General features: G+C 38.5%; 1 protein-coding gene across 9 annotated transcripts in view; it reads left to right on the top strand.

Annotated features, from left to right (window-relative positions):
- RALGAPA1 (Ral GTPase activating protein catalytic subunit alpha 1) overlaps positions 1-12,867 on the top strand; it is a 238,149-nt gene that overhangs the window by 81,654 nt on the left and 143,628 nt on the right. For 5 of the 9 annotated variants that reach the window (XM_048855930.2, XM_048855931.2, XM_048855932.2 and 2 more), the window contains 4 exons: positions 1,811-3,370; positions 5,330-5,454; positions 10,784-11,000; positions 12,674-12,850. In XM_048855930.2, the coding sequence (XP_048711887.1) occupies positions 1,811-3,370; positions 5,330-5,454; positions 10,784-11,000; positions 12,674-12,850 (2,079 nt within the window). The remainder of the gene's footprint in view (positions 1-1,810; positions 3,371-5,329; positions 5,455-10,783; positions 11,001-12,673; positions 12,851-12,867) is intronic. The other 4 variants (XM_048855937.2, XM_048855935.2, XM_075129759.1 and 1 more) reach the window with 1 other exon arrangement.

The following is a 12,867-nucleotide window of genomic DNA, read 5'->3' as shown; positions in this document are numbered from 1 at the left end:
ACTAAATGTTGCTGTCATCGTTTTAGGTGACTAGGAACTAGTAATTCAGAAAATTTTAAAGTGAAGCCAGCCCACTTTCTTTAACATAGGACGGTTAATCTGGCAGTAACATGTCAGATTCTCTCTTGTTAAATTTTGGGGTGGAATATATCCTGGTTTCAAATAAACCATTGCAGTCCTGAAGATGACTGTTTTAATTAATTTAACCTTAATAATTCCTCCATTTTTATGATCACGTAACCTTAATGGTGTTCCTTCAACCTCGTTAATATTGTTTCTGGCTTTTAAAAAGAATCTGCAATTAAAAAACATAACCAGGAAGTGAGTGATTCTAACAAAAATGAGGCAGATATTTTTATAATAAAATTCTTACACATTCCATTAAAAATACTGCCTCGAATAGCTGTAATTCCTCTCAGGAAACTGATACTATCTGAGCATCTGCAACAGACTTGCTGTTATCCATTTTTCTGTATCTTACCTTGCTGATTTCATAGTATATATGTTGTAATGTTAGTGTTTCCTTTAGATTTTTAGGAAATTTGAGGGATGAAGTTATAGTTTCTCAATTCAATGGATTATGTGAAATGAATTGGTGTGATCTCTGCCCATTTGCTCGGGGATATATATTAGACCTGCAGCAGCCCTGCACTTCAGTTAGTACTAACTTTCACTTTATTAGCAGGCTCAGCAATGGGGCCAAGAACTAATAATTGAACGGGCATAGAGTGCTTTCTCCTTTCACTGTTAAAGATAGTTTTTTCTTGTATACTGTTTAACTGTATTAACTGTTCTGTGGATGTAAGCTTTCAGTTTCTAGGTCATTAGGTTTGGTAACTCTCACAAAGTTTAAATTTAATTGAATAAAACAGTTTTGTTAGGGGGGTTGGTTTTTTTGTTTTGTTTGTTTTTTGTTTTTTGGGAGCGGGCAAGGGTTTTGTTGTGGTGGTGGTGTTTTGTTGTTTTTTTTTGTTTTTCGAAGGAAGTTTTTTTGTTTTGTCTTTTGGTCTGGTACCGGTCCTGGTCTGTTTTTTTTGGCTTCCCAAAATGGGATTTTTTTAACAGTTAGTGTGGTAATAACTGATACATAGATAACGGATATCCCTTTAGTTTTGCATTCTTGAAGACTAGAAATATTAAGAAATGTCCTTTTAACAATAAAGAATTAAGTTGGTTTAACTTGTGCTTCATTTGTACATGTGCGTCCCAGAGACCCAAACTCGTCCACATCTTCTTTTTTTAAAACTTAAGCCTTTGTGTATGCATTATGTGTTAGATTAAAAAAAAAAATTACTAGACTGATAAATATTAGGTGTCACCCATGTGTACTGAACATTCTTATTTTTCCAGATAACTGCCATGTTCTCCTCTTGAATTATATATTTCTCAAGAGTTTAAATCCATGAAGAGTTCTGTTGTTGAGATAATTAATATTACAAGTACCTTTTTCTCTTTTGAACGTTAGTTAAAATAATTTGCTTAAATTATTTAACTTATTGGCACAGCTCTAGCTTTAACTGTACTTCCAAATGTTCCATGATCTCACTGTCCATTTCCATGCATGTTAACGTTTAAACTGTGTTCTGATGGTCTAACTCATTTATAACATATTCTGTAGTGAATATTGTGTATGTATTTTTAACAACATTTAATATTGGATAAAATATCTTTGTACTTAAGAAACAAGGCTCTGTGCTCTTCTGGGCTTTTTCTTAAAAGCCTATAATTAGGATATAGCAGTGAATAAAAATAATAATAATAATCTGAATAGACTTACCTTGTGCACATTACCTATAATTTTTTTCTACAGACATTGATGATGTTCAAATTCTTCCACGTCCATCTCGAGTCAGACATTTTTCACAGAGCGAGGACCCTCCAAGCGAAGTTTTTGGTGCACTGAATGAGGAACAGCCACTGCCAAGAAGTAGCAGCACGTCTGACATCCTGGAACCATTCACAGTTGAACGAGCCAAAGGTGCAGTTCCTGTCATTGACAGTTCATCCCATCATGCGCCAAGCTTACAGAGTTCCACTGAGACCTCTTCAATATATAGATCCACTGACGGTCATATTACTGATACGAATAGCAGAGAGTCCTCCTTGGAAGTTGGGGATAGTATTTATGACCATCTCTGTCATTTGATAGGGCCGGTAGATCTTGCAAATACATCTTTTGAACAAAGCCAGTATGTTGACCTTGAAGGTGAAGATGATCTTCTTTCCTCTCTGAGAGAATATCTTAAGGAAAAAGAAGAACCTTGCAGTCACTATGAGATAGATAAATTTGAGGCTTCTCCTCCTGAAGTCAATACAACAGAAAATAGAAATGATAGTTTACAACTGGATGAATTAGAGCATAGAGATCAGACTGTTAAATGTGCAGGTAGCAACACTGTTGCCGAAAGAGCTGAACATGTAGAACTAGAACAAAACCAAAGTGGCTTTATAAGTAACATTGCACCTACCCGGGTAGAGAGTTTTACAAGAAATCAAGCGATCGAAAAAGCCAAACCGTTAAATATTGATAAACCAAATGAAAGCTTATTTGAGTATGGGTCAAGTAGCCCTGATAACAAAGGAAGAAAGCGATACCTGTACAGACAAACAGCCACTGAAGTTGATGTAGATATAGCTGTGGAACTAGCTTTAGCTGAGAAGCCTAGAAGTGCCCAGTTTAACGAAAAAATAACCAACACACGTGTTATGCATGCAAAGAAAGTTCTACCTAAAGCACCAGTTAACCCTGAAATGCCTCATGCTCCAGGCAAACTTTTACCAACTAAAAGGAGTATATCTGAAACAGTAACCCATAAGGCCAAAATTATGAAAATAACGGCTAAGAAACGAAATAGCGTTCATGTTACTTTTAGACCATCCACTGAATCTGTTCAATTTTATAACCCTTTAGAAAACAAAGAGGCCCCCTGGAGGGCAAGACTTCGCAAACTCGGTGGCTTCAGTAGTGGTAGTAGTAGCGGTAGCAGCAGCAGCAGTAGCAACACAAGCACCGGCTCATCTGCGGTCTTGGAGCTAGTCAGACCAGGAATGTATAGACCTCTAGATGCAGCCAATGCAGCTTCAGTTAGTAGTAAACAGACTAAGGAATCCACAGAAGCTCGAACACCCGTGTTGCAGAAAGAAGGTATTGCAGCTAATCAGTTGCATAATCGTAGTGCACCTAGGTCATCAGGTCAGGAGTCAGGACCACAACAGGGCTCCCTGGGTGGTGTTTATAAAACTGTTGTACATGCTCTTTCGAAGCCGAAGGCAAATGTTTCCCCACAGAGGCAGAACAGAATACCAGCAGAGGCTCCACTGAGGGATCTGTACAGTCATGTAATGGGCTATTTTGGAAGGAAAGCTGCAGGTGAGCACTAACAGTGTGCACAGTGCAAAAGGAGAAAGGCAGCACCAGTTTGGCTTAATGCAACTGAAGCAAGCTCTTATAAGCAATCAAAAGGCTTTGGGATGATCACTGCTTTCCCTGTTTGGTTATGCATGCGCCTTTAGCAAGCTGAAATTTTTCCCAGCATAAGTTATGTTTATGTACTTTAAATTACTAATTTCCCTTTTAAAGATACTTAGTTGAACCTCTTTGCTGCTGAAGACCATCAAGTTAGGGAAGAGGAAGAGACAGTAAATGACCTACCAAGGGATCAAATGCAAGTCTCCCTGTATCATAGCCTACGCTAGAGGGCTTTGAAATTCAGCCTACTGTATGGCTTTCAGATATTTTTTTTTTTTTTTTATTTCTAGTGGAATAGTAAGTCCTGGTACCTATAGTTTGTCTGTCTGGGAAAAAAGACTCTGCTGTCAGCCAGTTAAACTGAGCTATTAAAATTGCTAGTTCATTTAGTATGTTTTCTTCCTCCTCTCCTCCAAAACAAAAAATTCTCCCAAAATTAGGCTTTGAAGTTGAGACCTGGCTTTTAATCAGTTATGTAACGCATACAGAATATTTTTAACATTAAGTAAAACAGAGAAATTTCCTCTTATTTGGATGGCTTCATTAGAACAATCCGATATGGCTTTCGTAATTTTTTGTTTGAACCATTTCAAAACATGCTTTAGGCCTTTCTGTATGCATTCACTGAAGTGGATGCAGTAACATCTCGGCAATCTCTATCATTGCTTTCTTTTTCTTGGGATCATGGATGTGCATAAAGGTCTCATGGTAGTCTTCTGTCAGCTGAATATGGGACCTCTGTGGACTTGATCGATCAGACAGAACAAGGCTATCATTATAATATTCATCATCTTAGTTTACATCTTAAATAACCTTAAATGAACAATAAATTAACTTTCAGCAGTAAGGTAGGTTTTCCTTTTTACACTGTTATGCTAGCATGATTAACAGAATGTTCTGTCATGCATCCTGCATTGAGATGTTAATGCCACCTGAGGGCAGTCTTTTAGGCGTAGCACAACAGTCTGGGCAGTGGTACTATTATCATAATGTCTCAGAAAAAAAGATTATTTCTGTATCATTTGTTTTAACATATTTTATGTAGTTTCTCCAAGAGAAACTGTTTACATTTGCAAAAGTATTGAGACACAAATGATTCCAAAATATCATTTTATTTGAAATTTTGATATGAAGGTCTTATGTTAAATTCATATAATAAGTTTCATTGTAGTCTCCTGAGGGATAATTTTTATGTAGGAATATGAACTTGAACAAATTGCTCCTTAAAGGCTAAAATGCTATAATTAGGTATAACATTCATAGTATAATTAAGGCAACGTAATTCTATATAATGTGGAAACTAAAAAATATAGCAATTAATTAATTGTTCATAAATCACTGACCATTTAAAGAGTTTTTTGAGTTTGTATTCCATGTTGCACCATACATTATTTTTGTTACATAACATTTTATTTGCAAGTATACTAACTGTATACAGTACTACATTGACATTTATCATATTTCTTTATCTAGTGTACTTTCTTCACCAACATTGTTCCTCATTAGAAATAATAAAAATTCCTAGGGTTTTTTTTGGGGGGGAGGGTAATGTGGAGGAAGGGAGGAGGGGTGTATGCTGTATCCTTAAAGCAAGCATTAACAACTTTGAGTAGTGCTTATCTGTAAGCTTTCTTGCTCTTTAAGGTTATAGTGGAAATTGACTAACACCTGCTTAGTGGGGAGGAAAAAGGAGATTTACTAATTCTTAAAATTGAACCTATTCAAGAGGAGAAAACTCATAAATGCATGTTTGGGTAGTAATTTTTTTTTACTGACTAGGTTTCTTGATTTGACTTCTGTTTTCTAAAATGTATTTTTAAAAGTATCCCTTACTATATGTAGTCATTCATTTGCTTTTAGCCAATAGAGAGGACATGAGTCAAAAGCTGCACCCTCTTGCTAGCGATATTGGCAGTAGCAATACAAATGTTCCTGACCTCATGGATGAGTTTATAGCTGAGAGACTCCGCAGTGGTAGTGCATTGGTAAGCTTTTACGACTTTTTTACATGTAAAAACAATATGCAAACACATTTATAAAATTATTGTTCAAGTTACAGAAATACTTTATTCTGGATTTAAGAACCAGAAATAAATTATATGAAAATCACTGCCCATTAGATTGTAAATCCTGTTTTTTAAGTCATGTTGCATGCATATTATGTCGCACACCATGACTTAAAAAACAGAGTTTACAATCTAAGGGGCAGTGACATAATATGCACACACACTCTTTTATGCTAAAATTCTTCATTATTCATTATTATTGATTCTGCAAACAATATATGTCACTTCACGCAAATGAGTATTCTGTTGCATCGTCTCCAAGTTGAATGGCACTAATCCTGGGCACAGTTACTTGTATGCATAAGTGTTTGCACGATCAAAGCCTGAATGTGTGTATTAACATACACAGTGTGATATTGTATATTGTTCTGTGAAGGTGTATTCATTGGCACAATCTAGAAGACTAAATATTTTTAAATGGTATATAGTTTGCCTTCACTTCTTTTCATTTCACTTCTTATCAATATATTTTTGTATCAATAGCTTTCTGCTCTAGAGCCTGACTTTTTCACTCTTGTCATCTTTGATCAGTAATGCAATGTTTGAGATGTCCTCATTCATAATCATGTAGGCAGTTCTGTATTACAAGCATTGGATTGAGTTGTCACTGAAGAATTATGAAAAGAGGCAGCTGATTGGAGAAGATAAATGTTTTATGAATTGACAGCGATGGGAAAGGAAAAATATAAAATTACTATTTTATTGCAAGTTTTTCTGTCAACGAAGAGACAGAATGGGAAGCAATTTAAATTTATTATTATTTCAGACTTACTGATCACTCCAATTTTGTGTGGCTAGCAAATTCCTTTTCAGTAGGTGGTGGATGTATCCAATGCCGTTCTAAGGTTTGCTCACATATAAAGTTTGCAAAGAGTAGTCGGGCTCCTTAATAGTATGGGGTAAAAGAGGAACAATTTCCATGTAGTTCGTTTGGATTGATTTATCTTCATATCTGATGAATGATAGATAAGTGGCAGGTGATTTGCCTTAAATATCTGTTCAAATGCTGGTTCTTTTTGCCTTCAAAAGTACATCCCATGTTTATCAGATTTTAACTGTTGGTGCACAGTATATTGCATAGTCCCAATACAGCCTACAGCATGTATAGAACAAATTGCCAATCCTTTATCTTGTTGCCATGTTCCATTATTCAATTCCAAAACCACTGAATTTTTGGCCATTCTCTGTGTGTATTTAAAGATGTCTTTTTTTTTAATTACACCATCCAAAATCATAGAATCATAGAATATCAGGGTTGGAAGGGACCCCAGAAGGTCATCTAGTCCAACCCCCTGCTCAAAGAAGGACCAATTCCCAGTTAAATCATCCCAGCCAGGGCTTTGTCAAGCCTGACCTTAAAAACCTCTAAGGAAGGAGATTCTACCACCTCCCTAGGTAACGCATTCCAGTGTTTCACCACCCTCTTAGTGAAAAAGTTTTTCCTAATATCCAATCTAAACCTCCCCCACTGCAACTTGAGACCATTACTCCTCGTTCTGTCATCTGCTACCATTGAGAACAGTCTAGAGCCATCCTCTTTGAAACCCCCCTTTCAGGAAGTTGAAAGCAGCTATCAAATCCCCCCTCATTCTTCTCTTCTGCAGGCTAAACAATCCCAGCTCCCTCAGCCTCTCCTCATAACTCATGTGTTCCAGTCCCCTAATCATTTTTGTTGCCCTTCGCTGGACTCTCTCCAATTTATCCACATCCTTCTTGAAGTGTGGAGCCCAAAACTGGACACAGTACTCCAGATGAGGCCTCACCAATGTCGAATAGAGGGGAACGATCACGTCCCTCGATCTGCTCGCTATGCCCCTACTTATACATCCCAAAATGCCATTGGCCTTCTTGGCAACAAGGGCACACTGCTGACTCATATCCAGCTTCTCGTCCACTGTCACCCCTAGGTCCTTTTCCGCAGAACTGCTGCCTAGCCATTCGGTCCCTAGTCTGTAGCTGTGCATTGGGTTCTTCCGTCCTAAGTGCAGGACCCTGCACTTATCCTTATTGAACCTCATCAGATTTCTTTTGGCCCAATCCTCCAATTTGTCTAGGTCTTTCTGTATTCTATCCCTCCCCTCCAGCGTATCTACCACTCCTCCCAGCGTATCTACCACTCCTCCCAGTTTAGTATCATCCGCAAATTTGCTGAGAGTGCAATCCACACCATCCTCCAGATCATTTATGAAGATATTGAACAAAACCGGCCCCAGGACCGACCCTTGGGGTACTCCACTTGATACCGGCTGCCAACTAGATATGGAGCCATTGATCACTACCCGTTGAGCCCGACAATCTAGCCAACTTTCTACCCACCTTGTAGTGCATTCATCCAGCCCATACTTCCTTAACTTGCTGACAAGAATACTGTGGGAGACCGTGTCAAAAGCTTTGCTAAAGTCAAGAAACAATACATCCACTGCTTTCCCTTCATCCACAGAACCAGTAATCTCATCATAAAAGGCGATTAGATTAGTCAGGCATGACCTTCCCTTGGTGAATCCATGCTGGCTGTTCCTGATCACTTTCCTCTCATGCAAGTGCTTCAGGATTGATTCTTTGAGGACCTGCTCCATGATTTTTCCAGGGACTGAAGTGAGGCTGACTGGCCTGGAGTTCCCAGGATCGTCCTTCTTCCCTTTTTTAAAGATTGGCACTACATTAGCCTTTTTCCAGTCATCCAGGACTTCCCCGGTTCGCCACGAGTTTTCAAAGATAATGGCCAATGGCTCTGCAATCACAGCCGCCAATTCCTTCAGCACTCTCGGATGCAACTCGTCCGGCCCCATGGACTTGTGCACGTCCAGCTTTTCTAAATAGTCCCTAACCACCTCTATCTCCACAGAGGGCTGAGTCAAAATCATTTGACTCAGATGTTACTTATGCACCTCCATTCTTAAAAAGGATCTGGTTCTTTCTCTATATCGGGGCGGCCAACCTGAGCCGGAGAAGGAGCCAGAATTTACCAATGTACGTTGCCAAAGAGCCACAGTAATACGTCAGCAGCCCCCCCCATTAGCTCCCCACACCCTGCTCCCAGTGCCTCCCACCCCCTGGCAGCCCCGCTGATCAGCGCCTCCCCCTTCCTCCCTACACCTCCCAATCAGCTGTTTTGTGGCGTGCAGGAGGCTTTGGGGGGAGCGGGGAGGAGCGAGGTCATGGCGGGCTTGGGGAGGGGGGAGTGGAGTGTGGGCAGAGCCAGGGGCTGAGCAGTGAGCACCCTCCAGCACGTTGGAAAGTTGGCACCCGTAGCTCCAGCCCCAGAGTCAGTGCCTATACAAGGAGCCGCATGTTAATATCTGGAGAGCCACATGTGGCTCCGGAGCCACAGGTTGGCCACCCCTGCTCTATATGATTCAAAGTTGAACATCATGTGGTGTTACTAAGGAATGAATAACCTTCTATTCATAAAATCAAATGAACCCTTATTATAAAATGGAAAATGTTAACTGGATTATATCAACGTCATAAACTCACTCTGTGTTTTTGGTAAATCAGTTTACTCAAACAAAACAGAAATAGACACAGAGGACAGATGAGTGAGGAAAAAACTTTCTTTTATAAGTAGGGGGTCAAACATGTTGGCTGTACCTGTTATCAGTTCAGGCAGCAAACATGGCTCTTACCTCAGTGTTATAGAAAGTTGTGGTCCCTGCTGAGGTCAGCTGGAATGAGGAACTGAGACCCAGTTGCTGGATGGAATTCCCCCTTGACCTTATGGCAGATTCATAAAGGGAATGTCAGGCAAGGTCCAGATCGTTAGCCCAACAAGTGTTACATTGTTAGATCCATAGAATCATAGAATAGTAGGGTTGGAAGAAACCTCAGGAGATCATCTAGTCCAACCCCCTGCTTAAAGCAAGACCAACCCCAACTAAATCATCCAAGCCAGGGCTTCGTCAAGCCGGGCCTTAAAAACCTCTGAGGATGGAGATTCCACCACCTCCCTAGGTAACCCATTCCAGTGCTTCACCACCCTCCTAGTGAAATAGTTTTTCCTAATATCCAACCTAAACTTCCTCCACTGCAACTTGAGATCTTTTTTCCTTTTCTGTCATCTGCCACCACTGAGAACAGCCTAGCGCCATCCTCTTTGGAACCCCCATTCAGGTAGTTGGAGATACAAGAAACATCAAACTTACGTCATGAAAACTATACCAACCTAGTGAAACCTGTAATTTAAGATCAGATAGTAATAAGGAAAGGACAAAGGAAAGAACAGATCAGGTCTAGTGTTTAAAAAACAAAACAAAAAAATCCTGTCACCAGTTACCTTTAGTCTCTTAACTTTTAGTTCATAGAAAAGTTCAGGATGTTTCATAAAAACTTGTTAAAAGGGCAGTTGTGAGAGTCCAGGAACACACACACAAGGTTTCACATACTTTAGTCTCTTCTGGATAAGGAAGGATCTGTAGGTTCCATTGTCACAATACACTGAAAAGGTATTCAAGTGAATATTGAGTATTATGTTTAGTGTCTAGGGCATTAAGATATACATAGGATTTGAGTCTTGGTGCATATTGAGATTTTGCTTTCAGTTTTGTAGGCTGCAAGTCAAAATTTCTCAAGGTTTTATGGAGTTTTTTCTCACAAATACTTAAAGAAATCTAAGGTTAAAAAATTTGTTTAGTATTTTGGAGATAATTTTAAAAATATTCTCTCTCCATATTATTTGCATCTCTCTAGTTTTAGCAAATATGTTTCACATATTGGCCTCATTCCCAGTCTTTTGAAGTGCATGCACATTTGTTTGTTCCCTATTTTTGGTGCGCAAAAAGCCCAATGAACAAGTGTGGGTAAGGGATTTGTGTGCACAATGTTATATGTATGTGCAAGATCCACATTTATTATTGGCTCATTGGGTTTTTTGCACACACAAGTTAGGCACTCACAAAATGTAGGCCCTAGAATTCTCTGCACTGAGCATTTTTTTTGATACAGCTGTAAATACTGGAAGAATGGGTTCAATTATTTTTTAATATTACTTTTGAATTATTTTAATAAAGGAGGTAATTTCTAATCAAAACATTGTAACTTGAATACTTTCAATAAACTAAAGTGCATTTTCTAAAAAGAAATATACTTTTAAAAAATATTTATATACTTCATAATATTTAGACATTTTAAATTTGGTTATTTGTGAACTATTTCCCTGAATATTGACATTTGTAAATGTGTGATAACTGCTTGTTGTGAATAAGGAAACGTTATTAGATTGTAAAATACTTTATAATTCTTCAATTAATAGAATGTGACAAGAAGAGGGAGCAGTCCTGGCAGCCTGGAAGTTCCAAAAGACCTTCCTGATATATTAAACAAGCAGAGCCAAATGCGCCCTATAGATGATCCAGGTGTGCCTTCTGAATGGACATCTCCTGCCAGTGCAGGAAGCAGTGACTTGATCAGTTCAGATAGCCATTCTGACTCATTCAGTGCTTTCCAGTATGATGGCCGCAAATTTGAAAGCAAGTATATTTTTCCGAAAGTAGTAGTGTTTTTTATCTGTGTATTCATTTCCATTTTAAAATAGGTTGTATACAGCTGTCTCATGAAGAGGATTTCATATGAACATCCATTGATGTTATCAGTAGTTTAGTTAGTGAAGTAATATAGTTCTTGAAACATGCAGTAATTCTTATTAAAATAGCTTTATTCACTATTTGTATTGTAGTAGAGCCCAAAGCAGAAATGGAGCCTTACTGTGTAATGTGTTGAACAACCTCCCTCCCCCTAAAACACCACACGACATACCTAGGAAGATATGGTCCCTACACTGACACATCTTCATGCATTCATTTTGGAAGTCTTTTTTTACTTCCTCGAAACATCGGTTTAAATATAAAAAAGTAAAACCTTTCTTAGTATAGCAATCTATTTGACTATGTAGTTAGGAATAGTGAAGCAAAATACTACCTGATAAGACATAGGTAATTATTAAACCATTTTTTTTGCATTTTTTTATTCATGCCACTCCCATTCTTGTTAATGGAAAGAGGCTTCAGGTGTCACTGAGGACTATGACTTCACAGCTTGTACAAGCGAGATGTGATGGGTTTTCTTTGGAAAATCTACGTAAAGCATGGGAATTAATTATTCACTTTAGAAGTTAAATAACTACCAGATAAAACCTGTGCTGTCTTACTGGTGTACTTTGTAAAGTGTAAAAAAGCCAAAAATGGGTGAGAACTTTAAAATTACAAAGAGAGATTGTGAATCTCAGTAATGATTGAACCTGGTGATGCTTACAACAAAAAGAGCCCTAAACGATGCTTGTAGCTGTTCCATCGCTTTACACTGATTCAACAGACATTGTAGGCTTCAGAGCGACACGTGGAATGACAATCCTGGAATCTTACTGTATAGCCTTAACTATAGCAGAGCAACAAAAGCTATGTTGGCCAAACTGATTTGAGCATGAAATTTTGTCTTCAGCGTTAAATCTAAAATTCAGGATACAAAACAATCGATTTAGTGCTATTTGCAGAAAACTGTCATTTGCCATAATATTATCAATTAAAGTTAATACTTAAATGTTTGTCTTTTAGGCACCATAGGGCTTGTTTACGTGGAGACTTAGTGCTCGGCAAGCCAGGATGTAAATCTACATCGCACAGCATGCTGTGTGGACCATACTATGATGCCCTAAAATTTCTGTAGTACTTCGAGTGCACTGTGGAACTTTCAGTACACAGTAGCAGAATCCACATGGCCAGTTAGCACTGGGCAAACTGGTGTGGCATATATTCACACCCTGGTTTGCTGCATACTGTCTCCATGTAGAAAAGCCATCAGTGTTGTTGAGAGGAGATTCCATAATTTGTGCATTATATTATACCTAAATGGTGAGAACGAAGTAAAAATATTTGACCTTGCCAACTAAATAGAATTGCAATAGCGGTGTGTTTTACATAACTCAGTTTTGTGACTGAAACTGGAGAATCATTTGAAATAGTAAATGGTTTCCTACTTAAATGGTTGGATTTTGGAGTAATTTTCTTGAGCTGTTTGTTGTTAACATAAAGGGGTGTATACATTTTTACATAGGCCATTTTGGAAGTGTCTTTGGTTGGCAATGTTCTTTAAGTTCGTGTTCATCAACAATGGTTTAATTAACCACATAGCTCTTTCCTTACTGTAGATTTCAGTTTTGGCACTGATGCTGGGACACCAGCTTCCAGTGAGATTGATGCAATTTCAGGACATCAACACAGTGCCGAGGAACAGGAAGTGGCTAGTCTAACTACACTCCACATTGATTCTGAAACAAGCAGTCTTAACCAGCAACCATTGTCTGCTGAAGCTACAACTATTACTGGTAAAGTCGTTGTAAAA

Source organism: Caretta caretta, chromosome 6, assembly GCF_965140235.1.
Source record: "Caretta caretta isolate rCarCar2 chromosome 6, rCarCar1.hap1, whole genome shotgun sequence".
Lineage (NCBI taxonomy): Eukaryota > Metazoa > Chordata > Testudines > Cheloniidae > Caretta > Caretta caretta.
The sequence above is the reverse complement of the archived record's forward strand: the minus strand, read 5'-3'. Positions and strand labels throughout refer to the sequence as shown.